General features: G+C 42.8%; 1 protein-coding gene across 2 annotated transcripts in view; it reads right to left on the bottom strand.

The window, feature by feature from the left end:
* The window catches only part of ATG7 (autophagy related 7), a 273,741-nt gene that overhangs the window by 147,319 nt on the left and 102,440 nt on the right, over positions 1–23,982 (bottom strand). For both annotated transcript variants that reach the window (XM_075550029.1, XM_075550030.1), the window contains one exon: positions 8,606–8,686. In XM_075550029.1, the coding sequence (XP_075406144.1) occupies positions 8,606–8,686 (81 nt within the window). The remainder of the gene's footprint in view (positions 1–8,605; positions 8,687–23,982) is intronic.

Here is a 23,982-nt window from a genome sequence, read left to right as displayed (position 1 = left end):
TTATGGTGCTGAAAAGGTTTCAGTCGAGTTTCCAGACAAAGGCAGGTTAGAAAGAAAGGTCTGATGATTTAGCTTTGAAAAAATCAGTCAAGGTACGTCCTATGGTCCAATCCATAAAAGGTCTGGGGAAAGCACAGGACTGGGCATTTTGTTCCCTTGTGCATGGCATTGTAATGAACTGGGGGCCAACTTGATAGTAGCTACCACCAACATAGCATGCAACCTATTCATGTATAAGCATGCACATCCATAAAACATTTACTAGTTCACGCCGATGGCTCCCTTATTTCAAGAGTCCAGCAGTTAATACTATGTTGCACTCTCTCTGTGGTCCAAAGGTGTGGAGAGAATGCATGCATTACATACATAACAAGGAAAGAACAGATGACAAGTTAGGGCTCTCTGCCCACCGAGACCCCAATCAGTGTCCTCTACTGGTAGAGGGCGACCTACCCTCCTTAACTCCAGGAAGCCTATCTTCCTGGACTCCCCAGTAGGATGCAGTGGGCCTGAAGAGTGAAATGTCTGCGGTGGGGGGTCCGGGGTACAGTGGTGGTGGTTGGGGACAAGGGAGATGATGTCAAGGAGTCCATGTAGAAAACGAGTATCTGGAAACTGACTGTGGTAGCAATTATACAATTCTACTTGACATGATTGAACTATGGAGTGATATATGTATTAAATCCCTGGCCAAGAGACTATAGGATCTCCGATTTAAAAACAAACAAACAAATGAAACCTAGTGGTAGAGCAGGCCGATTTCCTCTTTTCTACAGTCCTCAAGGAGAGGCAGTGACTTCTGAAAGCCACCCAGAAAGACCTGAGGCTGAGGGAACCCCATCCTCTCCCAGGTTCTCCCCAAGGAGAGCTTGAGGATGCACACGAAGTGGAAACAGGAGCGCACGGGTGCCTTGCTAGGATTTTTACCAGCATGCTGAGGACTCCTGGTGGAACTGCCAGACAAACTGTGCCCGGGCCTTTCTCAGAGGAGCCGGGCTTACGATTTCCACCAGAGCTTGAACAAGGTCTACGACTCAAAATATTTAGGAACCACTGTGTCATGGGATGGGTTTGGGGAAAGGCTAACAATGAACGCCATCAATTCCAAATGAAAAGGAAAATAGTTTTTCAATAAATTGCAACTGTGTCTTGGCCAGTGGAACTGTCTAAACAGAACAGAGCCCTAAACTTGCTGGCCTTGGATACAAAGGGGATCTTGTAAGAAGTTGTGTTCACTAGGAATCCCTGCAAGGAAGACAAGAGAGCCACCTCCTCAGTTTCAGCAGCCACCAGGTTTATATCTTTTTTCCTGGTTTTTACTATTTTGGTAATATGAATTGAAAAAAGAAATACTAATATCACATGGGGAAGAACCCCAAGCAAAGAATTCTGAAATATATAGTGAATGCTTCCCCCCCCCCCCTTATTTGTTCATTTTGGATGCTGGTGCTAAACTTCCATGTGTCGAGATTTAAGAAAAAAATTTATACCACTTTTGCTTTCTGATGTCACTCGATTTGAAAATGTGCAGTATAAATTATGTTCCTCAAAATAAACTTTTTACCTTAAAAAAAAAAGAAATTGTGTTCAGGCAGGCTAGGTGTGTCCTTACAAACACAGGTGAAGAAACACAAACTTTAAGCATTGATTTGATGATCTTGGAAGACCAGAGGTCAGAAGTATCGAGCAGGGCTGAGTTCTCTGGAATCAGGAGAGGTTTGGGGCAGTCGTGGGCATGAGACCAGGGACCCCTGGAGGTACAGTGGTTAAAGTGTTGGAGCCCACCAGCTGCTCTCTGGGAGAAAGATGCAGTAGCCTGCTTTGGACATGAAACCCTTCAGGGCAGTCTTATCTGTCATTTAAGGTGACTGTGCCATGAGTTGGAATTGACTCAACAGCAGTGGGTTGGGTTTGGTCATGAAACCTGATGGAAAAAAAAAAAAGAAACCTGATGGAAGGTTCGGCAGCCTTTTAGAGCTGAGGCAGGGCAGATCTTCAATTAGGTCTTTCATTGTCTCTGCTTGTGAACAAACATCGAGCCCAGAAAGGGAGCCACACATCCCAAAAGACCTAATGTGATCACAAGGGCTCTCCTCCTCCTCCTCCTCCTTCTTCTGATGTCAACACCAGTCTCAAGAGTAAACAAAAGCCTTGATACTTGGTCACACAGAACTGGAGACATGTCAGCCATTGCAATTTCCCTGGGACACAGAAAATATTTCCCCCACTCTATGGATGAGGAAATTGAAGCAAAGGGAGAAATACCCGAGGTTTTTCAAGGAGGTGAAGAGCCAAGAGTTCTGAGGTTAGGGCTTGCAAGTCAATACTCCACACTGGCTCCAGCAGGATACTCCATCTCCTTTTGGGAAGCAAGCCATTCTGGACAATTAAGGCAACACCAGTTGCTAGGGCCAGGAGATGGGATACAGTTCCCACCACCCACCCGGACACTGAAAGGGAGACATGAGGCCTCACTGGGAAAGAGAACCTGAGGGTTACTCATCATTTTCCAAATCACAGATTTATGTCCCTTTGGGAGAAGGGAAGGACAACCAGGCAGGAGCCCAGAATTGAGTAATAGTGGCCACAGAGAAACTGTATGCAAAAATTCCTGGCACAACCTTTGGGGAGCTCTTCCGATTGGACTTCGGCCAGTCCTTCTAAAAGAATGAGATTTAAAACCCTATCAAATCCGATGAGCGGGAAGTACCCTTGATGTAGCACCACAAATTCCTCTGTCTCAAGCTAATTTTAAACTTACAGTAGGAATGGTGGAAAGAAATATCATCCACGTGTACCTATAGCTGCATGGATAAAAATAAAGTCAAAAAGAAGAGTAGAGATCAATGTCTGACAGTGAGCTGAGTAGGTGGAATCTTTGCTTCTATTCTACTTCAATACATTTTCTGATTTCTCTACAATTAAAATATGTGTGGAATATATGACAAAGTAAAATTAAGCCGCAGGAATATAAACCATTAAAGCTATTAGCTTAGAGTGCCAAAAGAGCCAGGGCTCATCTCAGCCAACTGACTCATTGAACAAAAGCAGCTGCAGAGACAGACAGTGGGGAGGGGGATGCACCTTGCTCAGGCCTTTGGCCAGTCGGTAAAGGAGGTAGGGCCAGAAGCCTGAAAACCCCGTCTTCCTGCCTTCCTCAATGCTACCTCACTGCAGCTGCCAGGTTGCTGCGTTAAGAAACCCCCGTGTGAGGCGAGAAAGAATCTCATGGAATTGTAAACATCCATATAGCACCATGGACTTCAACACATAGTATACCCCATTCCAAGTCAAGGAATAGTTTGAAGCTGAAATGGCACGCACCAAAGGGGCAATTTGTCAGGTGGTCTATAAGGCTCCATCACAACTGGGTAACTTCATAAGGGTGCTGAGTTTTCTTGCTTCTGGTTATTATACCGGCCAATCACTGTGTGGAATGCCTTTTGCCTCTCTCTTCCCTCTTCTGTGCCTCTGTCTTTCTAGAAATTTCTAGTCATCTTTAACACTAATTCAGAAGTCATGCTCTGCATGGTTTTTCCTGCTTTGTGCCCAACTTGACAAAAGCCAGCGGCTGGGGGGTACTCTCGCAGGGCCAGGTGGAGCACAACGCAGTGCAGGGAGCTCTGTGGAGCCCTGCGGTTATTTTAACCACCCGCCTGTATCTCTGGCATGCCACAGGGAAGCAAATGTCAGCTGGATAAATGGGTGCCTGCTAACTGACACACAGCAAAACTGGAATCTTTCCTTCCAAGTCCAGGGGCTGCTTCTCGGCCTGCCAAGCTCTTCGGCTACCAGTTCGTTGCTTTGGGACAGAGATTTTTCTTAGAGGAAATTTAAATAGCTGGGTTTGGTTTGGGTCCATCATACTCCTGAAGGGATAGCAGATGAGAAAAGGTAGGGTTATATCACAAGAATAGATCCGTGCACCGGGTGACAAAGGCAGAAAGACAGACCCATTGACTGTAGGGTGATGCCAGCGGGCAAATACTACTCATCCCTATACCAGTCTCTGCTGGGCGCCACAAAACAAGCAGGTACTGATGCACACAAGTCACATGGAGAAGCTTAAGCAGAAGCTCCCAGTTCACACAAACACCAGAATGAGTCCATTATTAAAGGCCTGCTAATCACGAACTGAAATCTCAAGAGCATGTTTCCGTGCACAACTTGCTCCGTCTGTGCAGCGGGCGGGACCCGGATGGCACACACACCACGTTTGGGGCCTGCATCCTCCAACAGTCTACTTTCGAAATATCACCAAGGTTGTGGGTGACAGAATTGGGCAACAAAAGCAAGCACATTCCACGCACAGTTTCCTCGGGCACAGCCTTGCTCCTAGCTTGGCAGCTGTGAGAAAAGTTTGACTTCTGGGTCCCACAGACACCAGAAGGTCCCTACTTATACTCCTTATAGAAAGAGAACACTCAAAATATTTCCATAAACACCTTCCTTCCACCTCCATCCCCAAGATCTTTTTGGAGTGATGAAAATGTTCTATAGGTTACTGGAGCAGAGGTTCTACCGCGTCTATGCTGCTTCCTGGAGACCCCCCTGCATGTTTCACAAGGGTTTTTGATGGCTGTTTTTGTTTTGTTTTCTCGGAAGCTGACTGCTAGTCTTTCTTCTGAGGCACCTCTGAGTACTGTCAACGTTTCTGTTATCTGACAAGCCTGTGAAACATCTGCACCACCTAGGGACTCCGAGATGGGTGCACAGGGCTGTCAGAATGCATACACTTGTTCGCTAACCTGTGCGCATACAGACTATAGTGGAATCACTGTATTAAACTGCACCTGGCAAAAAAGAACTATGCACAACTACGGAGCTTAACACCATACTATGAGCAAGTTCGTGAATAGAGAGGATAATTCAACCCAGATTTCTCACTATTGAGAAAGCAGTTGCAAATATGGAGAGGGAAACGTGGCATATCACCAAAGGGGATAAAATATATTATGTAGTCCTGATATGAGAACACAACAGCCCTTTGGTATTCCTGCCAGAAATCTATAATCTGAATCTAATCATGAAGAAACATTACTCAAATCCAAATGGAGGGAAATTCTACAATATAACTGGCCTCTGCACTTCAAGATGCTGAGGTTAAGAAAGACAAAGGAAGGCTAAGGAACTTTTCCAGCATGAAGGAAGCCAAAGAAATACAACATCTAAGTGCAATGCTTGCTCCTAATTGAATCCTGGTCTGGGGTTGGTGGGGCGAGACTATACAGAACCATTATTGGTACAAATAAGAGCATTTGAAATACGGACTATGAATTAGATTGTACCAACATTAAATTGTGTGGATTTGATAAGCATATTGTGTTTAGGTAAGAGAATGTTCTTGTTCTTAAAGTAGTATGTACTGAATTAGTTAAGGTGACGGAACATGCTATTTCCAAGTTATTCTCTCAAATAGACAAAAATATGTATACGTGTACATGTGCATGTGTGTGCATAGCTCATTGCCCTTGAATCAATGCTGGCGCATGTGCACACGTGGGCGCACACGCCCTGGTGGTGTAGTGGTTAAGACTTGGACTGAGAACTGCACGGCTGGCAGTTTGAAACCATCAGCAGCCCTGAGGGGGAAAGACTGGGCTTTCTATTCCTGCAAACCAGCGATTCTCAACCTGTGGGTCCCGACCCTTTTGGGGGGGGCGAATGGCCCTTTCACAAGGGTCTCCCAGTTCATAACAGTAGCAAAATTACACTGATGAAGTAGCAACAAAAATAATTTTATCAGTGGGGGTGTCCCCACCATATTAAAGGGCCACAGCATTTGGAAGGTTGGGAAGCACGCTAAAAACAGATAAAATCTTGGAAACCCACAGGGGGTTGCTATGAGCCAGCACTGACTCAATGGCAGTGCGTTTGGTTTTTGGTACACACACACATACACAGATTGAAATGAAGTAGAGGAGAGAATGTGCACACACAAACGGGCAAAATAAAAGCACTTGGATAATCTGGGTATAAAGCACACAGGAGTTACTTGTATTATCCTTATAACTATTCTGTACATTTGAAATGATATCAAATAAAAAGTTAAGTCACTTCTCAAATCCTAAGTTCAAGTGTGCAGAGCAGGATGTTCACAGGGCTGTTTTTAAGGCGGAGAATGTTCAGGAGGACACGGCAAGCCTTTCTTCGGAGGCGCCTCTGGGGGTTCAAGTCACCAGTCTTCTGTTCACGGCCAAGGGCACTGCTGTTTGTACCCCTAGGGACTCCTTGCAACACCCTTATCTATACCAAATTCCCTCTGAGAAGCAGAACACAGTTCAGAAACCGATAAAGCTTTTTAAAGTCCAGTGGTGGATCTGGTCATTTTAGAAAAGTTTGTAAGACAATAAGCAGAAACTGGAATAAAAGCAAGCCCCTGTGTGTCCCCTCTTAGTTCCTCAGTATCTTTCTTGTAAGATGGAGTATTCGTCCAGCTAGCGGTCAAGGTAAGAGACAACAGAGACTAGATGACTGCTGTGTAATGATAGGCCCTCCTTGCCACCCAAGCACCAGACTCCATAAAAGGTCTAGACTTACTATGTAAGTAAGGTAGTGAATGAGCATATTATTACTCAGTAAAGCTTATTCTACTTCTTAACCTTTCTGACTAAATTTGTGGTAAAAACAAGACACAAGTATGGCCTTGGTCCTATGAGTTAAAAAAACCCAGCAAAAATACAGCAAGCTGCAAAGGAAAAAATTACTTCATGAATGTCAAAGGAGAATTTTTTAAAAGTCATTTTTAGCCCCAAAGAATCTTTTTGAAACAATGACAACTATGGTATGACTCAGTATAAGAAACATCGTGCTAAGTATGCATGAAGAAAATTCACATGTACAGAGAAGAAAATGTAATTGGACCTGTCATTTCAGAGTACTAGTGCTAGGTTTGCAGATAACAGAGAACGACATTCTCCTAAGCAAATAAAGAAGTTAGCCAAGTGAGGAAATGCTGTGTTTCTACTGTAAGGAAATACGTGCACCAACGAAGCAACCTTTTCAGCACAAAAGAAACTGAATCCCCAGACCGCATGAAAAGTGATCGGCATGGGAATTGCACAGCTGTTAAAGCCCGAGTTACCCTGCATTAATCCCTCCAGCATGTTTACGTAAAGCAGGACTCCGAGTGGGACCACCAAGAGGAAATAATTTTGTTAGCAAAAATGATACCTATATTTAATCTAATGCTCACAGCAAGTGTGAAAGGAAAATGCAAACCTATTCTCTCGTGAAGAAAAGGGGCCTGGTTAACCTAGCATGCGTGTGAATTCTTTGATAAACAGTCTCTCAAGTGCCAATTTAATTAACAGAAAAAGTAAGGAGGAGCGTGCTCGCATTTCACTTGGAGGACCTAACAATCTTGATTTCACTGACGAGAGAGACCTACATAAAGCCATAGAGAAACTTCTGGCACCTGTACCAAACGATTTCAATATGAAACTAAACACTGCCAAGTTATTTTGAAACCAGTTCGCTCAGCCATTCAAGGAAACAAGGGGGAAGAAGCGCTCCGCTGGAGCGATCTTTCTACAACTCACATTGCTGAAGACAGAAGTGCACATGTCTGTCCTGAGGGCTGTGCTGAGGCGCTTACACCTTGCAGCAGACACCTTCCAGACACGACAGGAAAGCGAGCTCCTGGATGATACTGCCACACTGGCAGATCACAACCTCCCAGCAGCACGTACAGTACAGGGACTTTGTGTCACAAGAAGAACAACTTAATTTTTGAGCGAACCCAAGTCATCTCCATTGTTTGCCAGCCTTTAGTAGCTTCGTGGAGAAACTGGTTGGGAGGTGCTTCTCATAAGAGACAACCCATGGAGACTTTTCAAAGTCAGCGCAGAGGGGAGGCATTTCCTTAGAGTTCAATCTCGTCCACACTGCCTGAGGTAGGCTGCATCCATGGCAGAGAAGTCCCCAGAGATAACAGAGAGGCCACACGTTGAGATTCATGTTGCCAATATAATTGTGAACAGTGCTTCCATGGGAAAAGCGTTACTTATAGAGGATCCCGACTTTTAAAATCACACGGTTGAAAATCACCCTGGTGTCAGGAAGCTTAAAGAGCCACCCAACAGGACATCTGCAGTGATACACAGTGTACATGCAAAATAACAGAGACAGGGCCTCAAAGTCCATTTAAAAAAAATGCCTGCACCGTAGTCTTGAACTACATCAGCCGTTCCCATTACAATGGACAGCACACCAAGTCTATTTTTAGAGCCCCTGGATCAAAGCCCAAGAGGCCCTTTTATTACAGATCCAACCAGCCTCTTAATCTGCTTACTTTTTTTTGGTCATTATGTACCTCTCCAAAAGACAAGAGGGGCTGGTGTCCCCAACGTCTGAGAGACACTTTAAAGAGTGGGAGGGGGACCCCCCCCCCCCCGTACAACACAAACCACATTTTCTCAGATCTGGTTTCTCTATTGAGAATGAATACAGATAAATGAAAACAAGAATATCCTTCCAGGTGGTTCCATCCCCAGCCCTCCCCAACAAAGCCCTGTCCTCGCAATGCCTCTGGCTGATAAGGCAGCGGTCACAAGCTCAGGGGCTCACTTTTCAAACTGAGTGCCTCACATGCAAAATGACTTACTTTGGAAGAACAAGCGGTGCATTTGTCAAATGCCAGGCTGACAGGAAGGACATTATCAAACCGAGACAGGAATCCCCGAATCTAAAAAACATACAAAACAATATTTAAATCAAGCATGCCATGGCCACACCTATAAATTGCATTTCTAGTTTACTGTTTCAATATCATTTTATTGGGGGCTCATACAACTCTTATCACAATCCATCCATCCATCGTGTCAAGCACATTTGTACATTTGTTGGAAGGAGTTATAATAGGGTGGTCCAGAAAACAGAATCCTTGCAAAAATGACGCACATGAATATTTTCTGATGCATGGGTAGGTCAAAAATCCTTACTACTCAGGTTCTAGTTCATCCTCGCACGCCTTATTCCATACAAACTGTGTTTGTCTCTGCAGTCAGGGGCTGGCCGCAGACACAGTTCCTCAGCAATACACTTGCATTGGGGCCAATCCAAACAGTGACTTCGGAGGGGTCTGCTGGGCCAATTCAATAAAGGCAGCGACATCAGCTCAGAAGCTAAAGCAACTATCTCTAAGGATTTCAAAGGAGCCCTTCTTGATAGGTTCTCTTGAAAGACACAGAGCAATCACAGGTGTTCATTATAAAGAACTTTTAAGAAAATGAAAAACTGCATTAGTGAGAAAAAGGCCAAGAATGTTGCACCTAAGAATGCCTTCCCATCGTGACAGCGGCCCTGCTCAGTCCTAAAGGGTAGCAAGAGCTGTCCTGCAAGAATTTCACTGGGAAACTTTACCCCATCCACCCTACTGCCCTTTAGACTTCCCAAATTCCAAGAACACTTTCAAGGAATGAAAGTTGAGTTCTTCTAGGAAGTCAAAATGCCATTTTGAGGTAGTGAAGAGAGATGGAAAACCCTGCCTTTCAGGGGTCTAGAAGATGTGTAGAAAATAAAGATTCACATTTTGATGTTTTGATTTAGTAAAAATGTCTATGTTTTTGTAGCAATACTGTTTGACTTGCCCTCATAACTGCAAGTTTGGGAAGCTCTACACAGGGTCCGTGATTGCACAAGGAACCAGGACCTACAACCCTTTCAACTATTTGAGATCTAAAAAAACTAACTCCCAAATATGAAGGGAACTCCAAAGTGGTATTCTAAAAGGTGTCCTAAAACAAAATACTAAGGCTGAGTTCTAGCATGTAAGCTACAGTGAATAAGGGATAACTACTCATTTATATGATGTGATTTTGGGTGAGGACCAATCGGGGTGACACAAAGCAGGGATAGTCCCAATTATTTGCCTGATTTGGAACAGATAGCGATAACAAAAACTTCACCAATTTATGGGTGAACAGCACCACCTTGAGCATAAACTTCTGGACTACAATGGACATAGTTACAGAATGCCAGCTATAACCAAGCCTGAAAAATGATGATTTGAGTAATTATATTCAGAATTATACTTGTACAATGACACTACCTATGAAAGGGAAGTATTAATCACTGAAATATTATGATATGTAAATATCATCACTGAAAGTAAGACTGATAAAACTGCCAAAGTCTCTCCAGAGCTTGGCATTTGCAATGATCCAGACAGCACAATGAGCTCATAATTTGAGGGAACTTCAGAAAGTTCTGTGGAAACGTGGATTTAAAAGACAAAATAAAAAATATAAACACTATCTCTCAACATAAACGTCATCACATTTTTATAAGTGATATCAGTCCATCCTTAAAGAATGGAGGGTCCTGGGAATTTAGCCATGTCATGCAGCCTTTTGCACAGTGTTAACTGACGAAAAATGGGTGCCCTTTCAGTGTTTTTTCATATTACAATCAAGAAGTCAGAAGGAGTCAGATAAAAACTGGAAGCCTAAGGATTTCCCGTCAACACTCAAAGACTCAAAAAACTGCCCTGGTTTCATCAGAGGAATGAGCAAGCGCATTGCCTGGGTAAGTGAAGGGCTCTAGTGAAGTTTTCCTGGGCATTTTTCTGCTAAAACTTTGGTGAACTTTCTTAACACACTCTCATAGTTGGCAGATATTATCTTCCTTTGTCCAATAAGTCAATAAACAAAATGCCCTGAAAAACCCATGAAGCAGAAAATTTGCTCAACTTTAATTTTTCAGTCAGAATTGTCTAAGTTGAAGCAATTGAAATGTCTGTTGGCTATCGTTTCTGTTATTAAGCGTTGGTTCTCTTCAGTTAGGGCACCAACATTGCTTCCTTACAAATTGATGTGGATGGTCTGCCACAGACGTCATGACAACTTCATTTGTCCCTTCTGAACACAACTTAGGTGTTTGCTAACTGCTTTCACTGAGGCATTCTCTTAAGCTTTTTATACAGCATCAACGATTTCACTGTTCTTCCACCCAAGTTTCACCATAAATGTGGTACTTGCTCTTGCTTCAATTTGAGCAGAATTCATGTTGCCGATAGGGCTCTTTTCACCCTGATGTTTTAGCCTGGTCTCATCCTACACTCTGCTCAGACACGTTATAAAAATTAGTACAAATTTATTTTATAGTCCAAAAAGAAAACAACAATGAAATCCATGCATAGGTTTTTCAAAATATGCGTTTTTCCAGGAACTTGTTGAAGACTCCTTGGACTTGATTTTCCCAATTCAGATTCAGAAGTAGACTCCACACCTGGCTATTGTTAGGTCACAGCATGACAATATTTGATGTCTTTAAATATTTGATCTCATCAACATTTTAATAGCCTCACTTAGCTAAAGCAAAAGAACCACCCATCTACCTTCTTGGTCTTACCTACTCTACCAACACTACCAAAAAATAAAAACAACCAAAATCTACGAAGTTCTTCTGAGCTTGAATAGCTCCATCTTTGCACCCACACTGCAACTAACAATCAAAATAGTGTGTACACTAATAACTGGAAAATCTAATCTTAAAGGAAATGCCTACAGCAATTTTGTAAAGGTCCTTTATCATTATGAGACTTCCATGTAATCCTAGATTAAGAGGAATTTAGTAGAAAAATAGATTAGTTTATTTGCATTGTGAATCTTTGAACTTGTGATCATATTCCACTTCCATACATCACAGGAATATGGTGCCACTTTACAATACAAGTATTCAGGGCACAGTTTGGCTCATGTTGATGCTCTTGGCTGCTGCTGAGTGTATTCAATTCCTGGTGACCCTGTGCATGGCAGAACAAAAACATTGCCTGGTCCTGTGTCACGCTCACAATCACCAGCATGTTCAAGTCCATTGCTGCTCTCATAGGTCCTCAGGTCCGCCAAACGCAATGCCCGTTCCTGTGAACGATTTCTCCTGATGATGTGGCACAAGCAGGTGAATTGGTCAATATTCTGTTACGATCCATTAGGTTTTTAATGGCTTATTTTCAGAAGTAGATGATCAGGCCTTTCTTTCTCGTCTTTTAGAAAGGAAACTGCTGAAACCTGTCCATGACTAGTAATGCTAGTACTTAAAATATCCGTGGCATAGTTTCCAGCAGCAGCATAGCAACATGTAAGCTATCACAGTACAGAAACTCAGACAGATGTGACTGATTTTCCTAATGTGGAACCATACATGCATACTCCCATCTAATCATGAGGAATTATTATTTTTATATGCTGTTGGGTTCCATTTGTCGGCAATGAAAAACTTTTGTGCTATCACCCCTAAACCAGGAGAGCCCTGGTGACAAAGTGGGTAAGTGTTGGGCTGCTAACCGCAAGGCCAGCAGTTCCAAACCACCAGCTGCTTCATGGAAGAAAGATGAAGCTTTTTACTCCTGTGAAGAGTTACAGTCTTGAAAACCCACAGGGCAGGTCTACCCTGTCCTATAGGCTGCTAAGAGTGGGAATTGACCCAATGGATATCGAGTTTTGGTTTTTGGAGTGCCCCCATCCTCTAATCACTCCAGCACCCCCAGGGGGCAGCATCACCCACTCTAGGACACACTGCTCTACAGTAACAATTTCAAAAAGGACGTCAATAATACAATTGCCCCCAAATAATAAAATATCTAGAATAAACCTAACCAGGGATCTAAGATACTTATATAATGAAAACCATAAAGAGCTATTACAAGAAACAAAAAAGACCTATATTAATAAAACACATTCCATGCTCATGGAAAAGAAAACTCAACATTGTGAAAATATCAATATTTTTAAAGATAATTTTATTGGGGGCTCTTTCAGCTCTTATAACAATTCATATATCAATTGTATCATGCTTATTTGTACATGTGTTGCCACAATTATTTTCTAAACATTTACTTTCTATTTGAGCCCTTGGTAAACAACTCAACAACAAAAAAGATTCATTAAAAAAAAATGGGCAAAGGACATGAACAGACACTTCACCAAAGAGGGCATTTGGGAGGCTAAAGATGCTTACAGCCATTAGCCATCAGAGATGCAAACCAAAGTGACACTGATACGCCATATCACCCCCGACAAAAATTATTCCGAGTTAAAAAAAAAGAAAGAAAGAAGCATCAGAAAACATGATGATGCTGTGAGAAAAATGGAACTCTTATTCCATGTTTGTGGGATTGCAAAATGGCACAACCACTCTGAAAGACAGCATGGCAATTCCTCAAAAACCTCGAAACAGAAACCCTATGGTACAACAATTCCGCTCTTGGGTCTGTATCCTAGAGCTAGAAAAGTGGTGACACGAATAGAGACAGCATATCTTCACTGTAGCCTTATTCACAAAAGCGAAAAGATGGCGACAAAGCTCAGTGTCCATCAGTGGATAAATGGACAAATTATGGTACACACACATATATCAGAATACTAAGCAAATATGCAGAATAGCTGGTCTGTCAGCTGTCATACTGTGACGACTTGTGTGCTGTTATTGACACTGGAGGCTACGGCACAGGCATTTCAATTACAAGCAGGGTTATGCAACGTGACCAGGTCTCTCTCCGCAGAGGTTCCAGACTAAGAACAGACCACAAAGGAGGAACAGGTTTGCCCACTGCTGAGGAATTAGCGGTGGAAAACCTTATGTATCCCCTCATCTGCTCATGGGCACAGCTCAAAAGAAGAAACATGTGTACATCCATTAATAATCAGAACTTGGAATGTAGGGGGTATGGATCGTTAAGTTGAAAGTTATCAGCAATGAAATGGAATGCTTACACGGACTGGTATTGACCATTTTGAATCAGGTAGTCACATGGTTTATGCTGGGAATAACACAAGCAAGACGAATGACATAGTATTCATCATCAAAGGGCATTTTGAGATCTAGCTTGAAGTACAATGCTACCTGTGATACGAGATAATTGAGTCAATTTAAGATTAATTTAAATGTATGCATCAGTAACTAAAGCTACCGTGATGCACAAACAATTCTACCAAGGCTTTAAATCAGAAATTGACCAAGATGCATTGGTAATTACTAGCAATTGGAATGCATAAGGTTGGAAACAAACAGGAAGGAAAAGTAGCTGGAAAATATGGTCCTGGTGATAAAAATGAAGCTGCAGATCGCATGGCAGAACTCTGCAAGACCAGCGACTTCTTCTTAGCACACACTTCTCTACAACACCAAAGAAATGATGCACACGGGCTTCCCCAGATAAAGCACACAGAAATAAAATTGACCACATCTGTAGAAAGAGGCATTGGAGAAGCTCAATGTCAGCAGCTAAAACCAGACCAGGAGTCAATTACAGATCAGGAGCCAATCATGGGACAGACTATCCATTGTTCACATGTAAGTTCAGATTGAAGCTGAAAAAGCCAAGCAAGTCCATGAAAAACCAAATACAGCCTTGAGTATGTCTCATCTGAAATTCTAGAAAATCTCAAGCATAGATCTGATGCGCTGAATACTGAAAGAGACGTGATGAGCTTTGGGATGGCATCAGGATCACACATGAAGATGGCAAAAGGTCACTAAAAAGACGGAAAGAAAGAAAAGATCAAAGCAGATGTCAGAAGCAACTCTGAAACTTGCTCTTCATCAGAGTAGATATAGCAAATTGAAGAAATAATAAAGAGCTGAACAGACAAACTGAAAGGGCAGCTCAAGAAGACAAAGTAAAATATTATAATGACATGTGAAAAGACCTTGAGCTAGAAAACCAAAAAGAACATGCACAGCATATCTTAAACTGAAAGATATCAAGAAAAATTTCAAGCCTAGAGTTGCAATACGGAGAGATTCTATGGACGAAATAGTGACTGATGCAGGAAGAATTGAAAGATGGAAAGAATACACAGTCACTGTTCCAAAAAGAACTAGTTGACAGTCAACCATTTCAAGAGGTAGCATATGATCAAGAACTATTGGTATTGAAGGAAGAAGTACAAACTTCACGGGGAGCATTAGCCAAAAAACAAGAGTCTAGGAGTTCATGAAATGCCAACTGAAATGTTTCAACATGCTGATGAAGCACTCACTCGCTCTGCCAGGGAATTTGGAAGACAGCTACTTGGCTAACTGATTGGAAGGGAATCATATTTGTACCCATGCTCAAAAAGGATGATCTAACACACTGCACAAATTATAGAGCAATTTTATTGGTAATACATGCCAAGTAAAACTTTGCTGAAGATTATTCAACAGTGATTGCCTCTGTTCACTGACAGGGTTCAGGTTCAGGTTCACTGACAGCGGTTCAGGCTGGATTCAGAAGAGGACATGGAATAAGGGATATATATATCATTGCTGATGTCAGGTGGATCTTGGCTCAAAGCAAAGAATACAAAAGAAAAAATGTACCTGTGTTTTACTGACAATGCCAAGGCATTTGACTTTGTGGATAACAAACTATGGATGGTTTGGGAAAGAAAAGGCATTCCAGAATATTACATTTTGCTCGTGCAGCACCTGTACATAGATCAAGAGGCAGTTGTGCAAACAGAACAACGGAATACTGCATGCTTTAACATCAGGAGAGGTGTGTGTCAAGGTTGTGCCCTCTCACTATTTTTATTCAATCTGTATGCTGAGAAAACAATTTGAGAATCTAGATTATATGAAAAAGAACATGGCATCAGAATTAGAGGGAGGCTTATTAACAATCTGAGATGTATGTATGACACAACCTTGCTGAAAGTGAGGAGGACTTGAAGCACTTGCTGATGAAGATCAAGGACTGCAGCCTTGAGTATGTATTGCAACTCAGTGTAAAGAAGACCAATAGATAACATCCTGATAAATGGAGGAAAGGTTGAAGTAGCCAAGGATTTTGTCTTGCTTAGAACCTCAATCAATGTTCATAGAAGCAGCAGTCAAGGCACCAAATGACTCACTGCATTGGGTGAATCTGCTGCAGAAGATCTCTTTAAAGTGTTGAAAAGCAAGGATGTTACTTTGAGAATGAAGTTGTGTTTGAAAAAAGCCATGGTATTTTCAATTGCTTCATATGCATGTGAAAGTTGGACATTAAGTAAGGAAGGCCAAAGAAAAATCCATGCATCTGAATTAATGGTGCTGGTTAAGAATCTTGAAAGTACCATGGTCTGCCAAAAGAACAAGCACATCTGTCTTAGAAGAAGTACAGCCAGTGTTCCTTAGAGACAAGGAAGGCAAGACTTCATCTCATGTACTTTGGACATGTTAGCAAGCGAAACCAGTCCCTGGAGCACATCACGTGAAAAAGAAGAAAGATTTCAACAAGTTGGACTGATACAGTGGCTGCAACAATGGGCTCAAAATACGAACAATTGTGAGGATGGCAGAGGACCAGGCAGTGTTTGTATGGTCGCTATGAGTGAGAACCAACTGGACAGCACCTAACAACGTGCAGAATAATGAATAATGAAGAGTCTGTGAAACATTCTATAACATGAATTCATCTGGAGGACATTATGTTGATGAAATAAGTCAATCACAAAAGTACAGATCAAAAGTCCACAAAAAACAATATTCTTTGATGGTTCTTAGAGATGGGAAAGGGAATTATCTAAATAGTAAACACTTGCTGTTTGGGGTGATGAAAAAGGCAATAATAAGCAAATGTGGTGAAGAAAGCCGATGGTGCCCGGCTATCAAAAGATATAGAGTCTGTGGTCCTATAGGCTTGAAGATAAACAAGGGGCCATCTAACTGAGAAACAACAAAATCCACGTGGAACAAGCACACCAGACTGTGAGATCGCGAGGCAACAAAGACCAAAATAATCATAGCATTGTGAATTAGGAGGAGTGCAGAGTGGGGGCCCAGGGCCTATCTGTGGGCAATTGGACATCCCCTTGCAGAAGGGCTGTGCGGAGGAGACTAGCCAGTCAGGGTACAGTGTAGCAAGGATGAAACATACAATTTTCCTCTAGTTCTGGAACGCTTCCTCCCTGCCACCATCATGATCCCAATTCTACCTTACAAATATGGCTGGCCCAGAGGATGTACACTGGTGCACAGGGAAATACAGGGAATTCAGGACAGAGGAACCACTTAGGACCAGTGTTGAAAGTGGCGATACCGGGAAGATGGGGTAGAAAGGGGGAACATATTACAAGGATCTACATATAACCTCTTCCCTGGGGGACGGACAGCAGAGAAGTGGGTGAAGAGAGATGGACAGTGTAAGATATGAGAAAATAATAATTTATAAATTATTCATGGGGGAGGGGCGAGCGGGGAGGGAAGGGTAAAAAATGATGAGCTGATACCAAGGGCTCAAATAGAAAATGTTTTGAGAATCATGAGGGAAACAAATGTACAAAAGTGCTTGACATAATGGATGGATGGATGGTGATTAAATAAAAAGAAATCAATAAAAGAACATTAAAGCTTAAAAAGAAAGGCAATGATGTGGGTGAGTTATGCACAGTGGTAAATGAAGACACTCAGAAGTACCCAAGAACAAAGGACACCTTCATCAGTGCTAAACATACAATTTTGCAGTATCACTAATATGTACGTGGGTAGATATATATGCACAGATGCACATAAGAAGGCACATGGAAATATATACACATGCATGCTTACCTATCTTTGTAGGCATATGTATATTCGTATGCACTGTATATATAATGGGGCTTCAAAAAGTGTGTAGAAAATAGGGTGAAAAGATAATAAAAATTTCCCACAAAATTTTTGAAGGCCTCCTCCGACAAGTTATATTTATACATACAAGGGGGTACCTCCCCAAAACGGATTTTTCCCCCAAAGTTATGTATTTCATTTTTAAAAATAAAACAACCTTATCACCGTTAAAGTACTCTCCATTACACTTAAGACATTTGTCAAATCTGTGATTCCATTCTTGGGAACATTTTTCGAACTCTGTTTGGATGGCTGACAGCACCTCCTTTGTTTGTTATTCACCTCTTCTAAGTCATCAAATAGCTGTCCTTTTGTGTCCCTCTTCATTCACGGAAACAAAAAGAAGTCACACAGAGCGAGGTCAGGGGAGTCTGGTGTGTGGGGCAAGAGAGGCATGCTGGATTTTGCCAAAAACAGGTGCACTGCCACGGTGACAAAACCAGTCCCCCGACTGCCACACACTTTTTGTCAAGCCATTTTTTTGTTGTTGTCACACAGTGTTATGCTATCTTTTCAGAACCTCTAAATAGAAAAAAATTTGATAAACAGCCTAACCTGGTGGTATGAACTCCAAATACACTACAAGTCAACATTTTCATCTGTTCGGGAAGCTGATCGATGTCCAGAATGAGATTTGTCATCAATCGACATTTCACTTTTTTTTTTAATAAGAAAAACCACTTGTACACTTGAGTTTTTCCCATAGCACTGTCCTTGTAAGCTGTGTTCCACATCACCACAGTTTCTGCGGCATTTTTCCCGAGCAGGAAACAAAATTTCATAGGCGCACACTGTTCTCTTAAATCAGTCATCACAAAAGATGAGGTTTGAGGAAAGCTGCTTTTTCAGAACTATTGACTGTGCCCACAGAGAGCCTTCCCAGGTGACGCGGCTAAGTGCACTGACTCAGAGCAAGTGCTCCATGCTCGCCAGCAAGAAACAGCCGCACCAGGAGAGCTCTGCTCTGCCCAGCATGATTCTAGCTTTTTGGGGGGCTACCCATTTGTATAATAAAGCATGTGGGGGGCACAGTTATGGTACTTCCATGATATAACCAACTACCTCATAGAATTGGAATAGGACCTACTCTCATGGGAAAACTCAATTGACATGACATAGTTCATAAAAATAATATTCTATCCTAGTTTAATAAGTATTATTTGGGGTCTTAAAAGTTTTTAAGCAGCCACTTAAGATTTTATTATTGATCTCTACTCATCTGGAGCAAGACAGAATGAAGGAAACCAAAGACTCAAAGAAGAAACTTATCCATAGGACTAATCACTCACAGAAGCCAGGACATTTTTTAGCATGAGACCAGAAAATCTAGATGGTGCCCAGTTATCACTGCTAACCATTTTAACCAAGGACACAACAGGAGGTTTTGGATAGAATAAGAGGGGGTGGCATGGGGGTGGTGGTGGTGGTGTAGAACAAAATGTAAATTATTGAAAAGACCAGACTTAATAGCCCGATAAATAGAGGCACCCCCCGAGACGACTGCCCTAAGATAACCTTTGAACCTGAAAGTGAAGCTACTCCCGATAGTCACCTTTCATCCAAATAATAGATTGGCTTATACAATATCACCCATGAGTACCATGCTCCCTTAGATAACATAAGACCTAGTGATCAACATTTATCCTGCAGCCTACGAGGGTAAGGGACAGAGAAACTAGATGGAAACAGAATAAACAGATGGACTTTATAAGAATGTCAACAGATTGTGAAAAATTAACCAACGAAACAGAGCAATTTGTATAACAATTGTTCAATGGAAACCTAATTTGTTGTGTAAACATTCATTTAAAACACAATAAAATATTAAGAATTAACAACTTTCCTCCCACAGACACTCTGATCTTGCTTATGCTGAATTGTGACTCAATCCTATTCCTTTAGGAAACAGTTTCATATCCAAATCCTCCTCTTCCTAAAAGCACATACTGTGCTGTCTTTAATTAGTACTCTCTATTTACCTCTTCAGGTTCTAATATCCACTGCAATGGTTACACAGAACTCACAGATAAAATACATGATAAACGAGTTTTTAAAGGATGTTAATAGGTTATAATGCCAGTGAGAAAGACTCGGGATATAGTAGTTTAGGAGGACACATTACAAAGTTTTTTGGGGTCTGCTAATTAATGTCCAAAGGGGCACACCATTCCAGTGCAAGCCTCAACCTGAAGTTCAAGCTCCGTGGGTCAGCAAACCCAACAGCCCCAATTCAATGCCCAGCGGCCTCCCACTCCACAAGCCAGCCTCGCACAAAATCCCTCAACTTCACTTGCTTTGTGGCCTGGGAAGTTCACCACTCTGTCCCGTGCTCTGGCTTGTGGTTCTGCTGCGGCTCCTCCGATGGTACAGCTGTCTTCTGGATCCAGAAAGTTCACGGCACAGGGATCTCAGATCTGCCCCCAGCTCTGGCTGGTAATGAGATCGCTCCTCCTGCTTCTCAGCAGACTCATGTTATATACAGCAGGATGGCATTCCAGAGAATCCTAGTCTTAATTACTCACAAGTGAATCCTATCAGAATCTTCCTCCACCTTCTTACCGACCCACGCAGGAAAAGCTTATTTGGTAGGAGTGAGAGACTTGGGCTAGAAGAGTCACCTTCAAGAATTCACTGCCATAGCGCATACCTTGGTTCTCAGAGGAGCTGAGATGCCTGGCTGCACAATTGTGCACACTGTCCTATATGGTTTTTATGAGTTTAAATAGACGTAATGGCAGTGGGTTGGGTTTAGTGGTTTCCTTCCAACTGAGTACCTATGCATATCATCTTAAATAAATTCACCGGCTCTGTTCAAACTCTTTTCCTATCTTTCTTCTGAATACGTTCTTGCAAATTTGACAAAAAGTGAGCCTCCAGGGCCTGCAGTAACCTCATGATTAAAAGGTTACTGTTTACGTGATGATTTAAGTGCTGCGATTAATGTTATCATTAAAAATGATGGAATGTTGTTTAAAAAGACAGCTTCTTACAACACAATATCCATCATAACTGTGTGATTCAATTGGTATGGACTGGGGCTAATTTTTGTTGGTGAGCGTTAACTTAAAAACCACTCTCGTGCTCTCTAAAGCAGGACAGCTCACATTTTAGAAACTACGCGAGGAGGTGAGTGAGCAGCTGTCTAGTTACCAGGAGGAAACGCTTTCGGGAAGGGAAGATCACATGTAGCGGCGCTCATTTGGAGGGAAACTACTGAACCAACCCACTGCCATTAAGTCGGTTCCAACTCACAGTAACCCTGTAGGGCGGAGTGGGAGTGCCCAGTGGGTCTCCAAAGGTGTATCGCCTCAAGAAAGCAGCCAGACACATCTTTCTCCCTCAGGGCACTAGAGAGGTCAAACCGCCTCCTTATTTACAAGAAAGCTGGGAAAAACCACTTGGGCTGTAAGCCCACCCTCACCTGGCGGGTGAGCTGAGGCTCAGCACGCAGCAGCAAAGTGCCATCCTGGCAATATTGGCAACGCACAGTCTGCATAAAACAAAACTAATTCCAAACTCCAGACCCACTGGGGATGGTGACAAAACTTCCGCACACCACAGCGGTCTTTGTTCCTACCGTCACCTCACACCCACGTCTCACTCCAGAACCGGAATCACCAAAGGCAGAGAACTACGCTGGAAATGAGCCAGTGTTGCCCTTTGAAAGACTGCAGAAAAGGGGGATAGGGGAAAAGCTATTGTGCATATACATTCCTGGGGTGAGATCCAGGAACTATGGCAGAGGCCAGACCCAATCCAGGGATACATATGGCAGCCAACTAAAAAGGTGGGAAAAGAGAGAAAGAAAGAAAAAGACATGGGTAGTGGGGGAACAGGGCACTAACTTACCCAAGGGGAAGGTGTTGTTTACATCTCCACAGGAGAGGAAAAGGGACCAGACTTCAACCCGGTGCACCAAGGCGTGAATACAACATACTTGCATGAAGCATGGAACCAATAGAGGTCTGCAAGGCTGGCCCCAATCCAAACTTTGTGGACCCCCCCCCCCAAGAATGCACTTCAGAGGACAGCACTGAAGCTACAGCTCAGGGAGAGGGACATGTCTGATCAGAGCACACAGGAGCAAATGAAGGGGGAGGAAGAGAGAGTGGAACACATCCTGGCCCACCAAGCCTTTAGTATGATATTCCTGCTCAGAGCAGCCAACGCACAGAGAGGACCATATGGCCGGCCCCACCACAAGACATAACATCTCTCACTAACCCATAGCGCTACAGGGAACAACGCTGGAGACACAGTGGCGGAACTGTGCCCCATCTGACCCCACCACGCCAGGGTGAAACACTAAGGGTGACATGCAACAAAGCAGCAAAGGGAGCAGAGCAATGAAGTCCCTGGGGAGTACCGAAAATAGACTTTGGGGCCAGGGTGTGGCACCCCATCAGACTTGACCAGAAAACACTCCTAAAGGTCAACAAACAGACCTAGAACTATTTATAAGCTTTTCTCTCTTTTTTTTTGTCATTGGTTTTGTTGTCGTTGTTTTGTTATTATCTTTTGTAGTTGTTTTTCTCTGTCGTCTTGTTTTTGTGCTTATTATTGTCTCTGCATGTCTATCTAGATAAGATAGGAGGGATAGACAATCCTGAAGAGAAAACAACGGGACCTACGGTTCTGGGGAGACATAGGATAGAGGGGGAGGCAGGGGAAAGGAAGTGGGTGTTAGCAAACCCAGGGACAAGGAAACAACAAGTAATCTGAAATCGATGGCAAGGAGGGCACAGAATGCCTGGCAGGGATTGATCAAGGGCAATGTAACTGACAGGAATTACTAAAACCCAAATGAAGGCCGAACATGATAGTGGGACAAGAAGAAAGTAAAAGGAAATGGAGGAAGGACTAGGGAACAAAGTACATTTATAGAGGTCTAAATACAGGCATTTACATATGCCAATATATTTATATATAACAATAGGGAAATAAGATCAATGTACATACATTTTTATGTTAAGTATTAAGGTAACAGATAGACATTGGGCCTCTACTCAAGTACAACCTCAATGCAAGAACACTTTGTTTTAATAACCCGGCTTTATGTGACGCTCACCTTCCCAAGACAATTGCTAAAGACAAAATGGGTACATAAACAAATGTGGTGAAGAAAGCCAATGGTGCCCAGCTATCAAAAGATATAGTATCTGGGGTCTTAAAGGCTTGAAGATAAACAAGCAGCCATCTGGCTAAGAAACAACAATGCCCACATGGAAGTACATCAGCCTGTGTGATCATGAGGTGTCAATGGGATCAGGAATCAGGCATCAAAGACCCAGAACAAAAAAACAAACAAACAATGTGAATGAGGGGGAGTGGAGACCCAAAGTTCATCTGTAGACAGTTGGACATCCCCTTACAGAAGCGTCACAAAGAGGAGAGGAGATAGTCAGGGTGTAGTACAGCACTGATGAAACATACAACTTTTATTTAGTTCTTTAATATCCCCCCCCCACTATCATGACCCCAATATTACCTTTCAAATCTGGCTAGACCAGAGCATGTACACTGGTACAGATAGAGCTGGAAACACAGGGAATACAGGACAAATAACCCCCTCAGGACCAATACTGACAGTAGCCATACCAGGATGGGAAGGAGACGATAGAGGGAGAAAGGGGTAACCGGTCACAACGGTCTACCTAGAACCCACTCCCAGGAGGACAAACAACAGGAAAGTGGGTGAAGGGAGACATCAGTCAGTGTTTAAGACAAATTTTCTTTTATTAATTATCAAAGGTTCATGAGGGAGGGAGGGTGGTGGAGGTAAGGAAAAAATGAGCCAATACGACGGACTCAAGTAGAAAGAAAATGTTTTGAAGATGATTATGGCCATAAATGTACAAATGTGCTTGACACACTGAATGGATGGATGGAGTGTGATAAGAGCTGTATGAGGCCCCACTAAGTGATTAGAAAAGAAAGACACCTGGACTAGAGCTGACCCTTCCTCCTCTCCCCTACTGACTCCCTGCAGCCGGGGTTCTGGGAGACCCTTTGTCAAAGCACTGCTGAGCCCTATGTTAATGGGAAGGGAAAGACAAGACCAGCATTTACAAGTGCTCCTACGTGTCCGGGATTGTGTGAAGGCTCAGTAAACACAAAGCAATCCGTGTGTGAATCCTAGCCATAGTCCTGTGTATATTGCTATATCCTTATTTTTCAGTTATGGAATCCAAGGGTCAACGAAGTTAAGTAACTGCCCAGGCTCTTGCCAAGGGGAGAGCTGTCTCAAATCCCTCTGCAAAATGAAGCGAGGAATGAATGGATGAGCACCAAGCCAGGAAGCCAGGCTGGGACTCCAATCAGATCTGCACAGTTCACAAAGACCCAGGCTGCCCTCCACATGGGGCCTTACAAACTGGACACCGCATCAGGTGAGGGAAACTCGTGGTG

The sequence above is a fragment of the Tenrec ecaudatus genome, chromosome 5, assembly GCF_050624435.1.
Source record: "Tenrec ecaudatus isolate mTenEca1 chromosome 5, mTenEca1.hap1, whole genome shotgun sequence".
NCBI lineage: Eukaryota > Metazoa > Chordata > Mammalia > Afrosoricida > Tenrecidae > Tenrec > Tenrec ecaudatus.
Note: the sequence above shows the minus strand (reverse complement) of the source record. Positions and strands in the feature narration are given on the sequence as shown.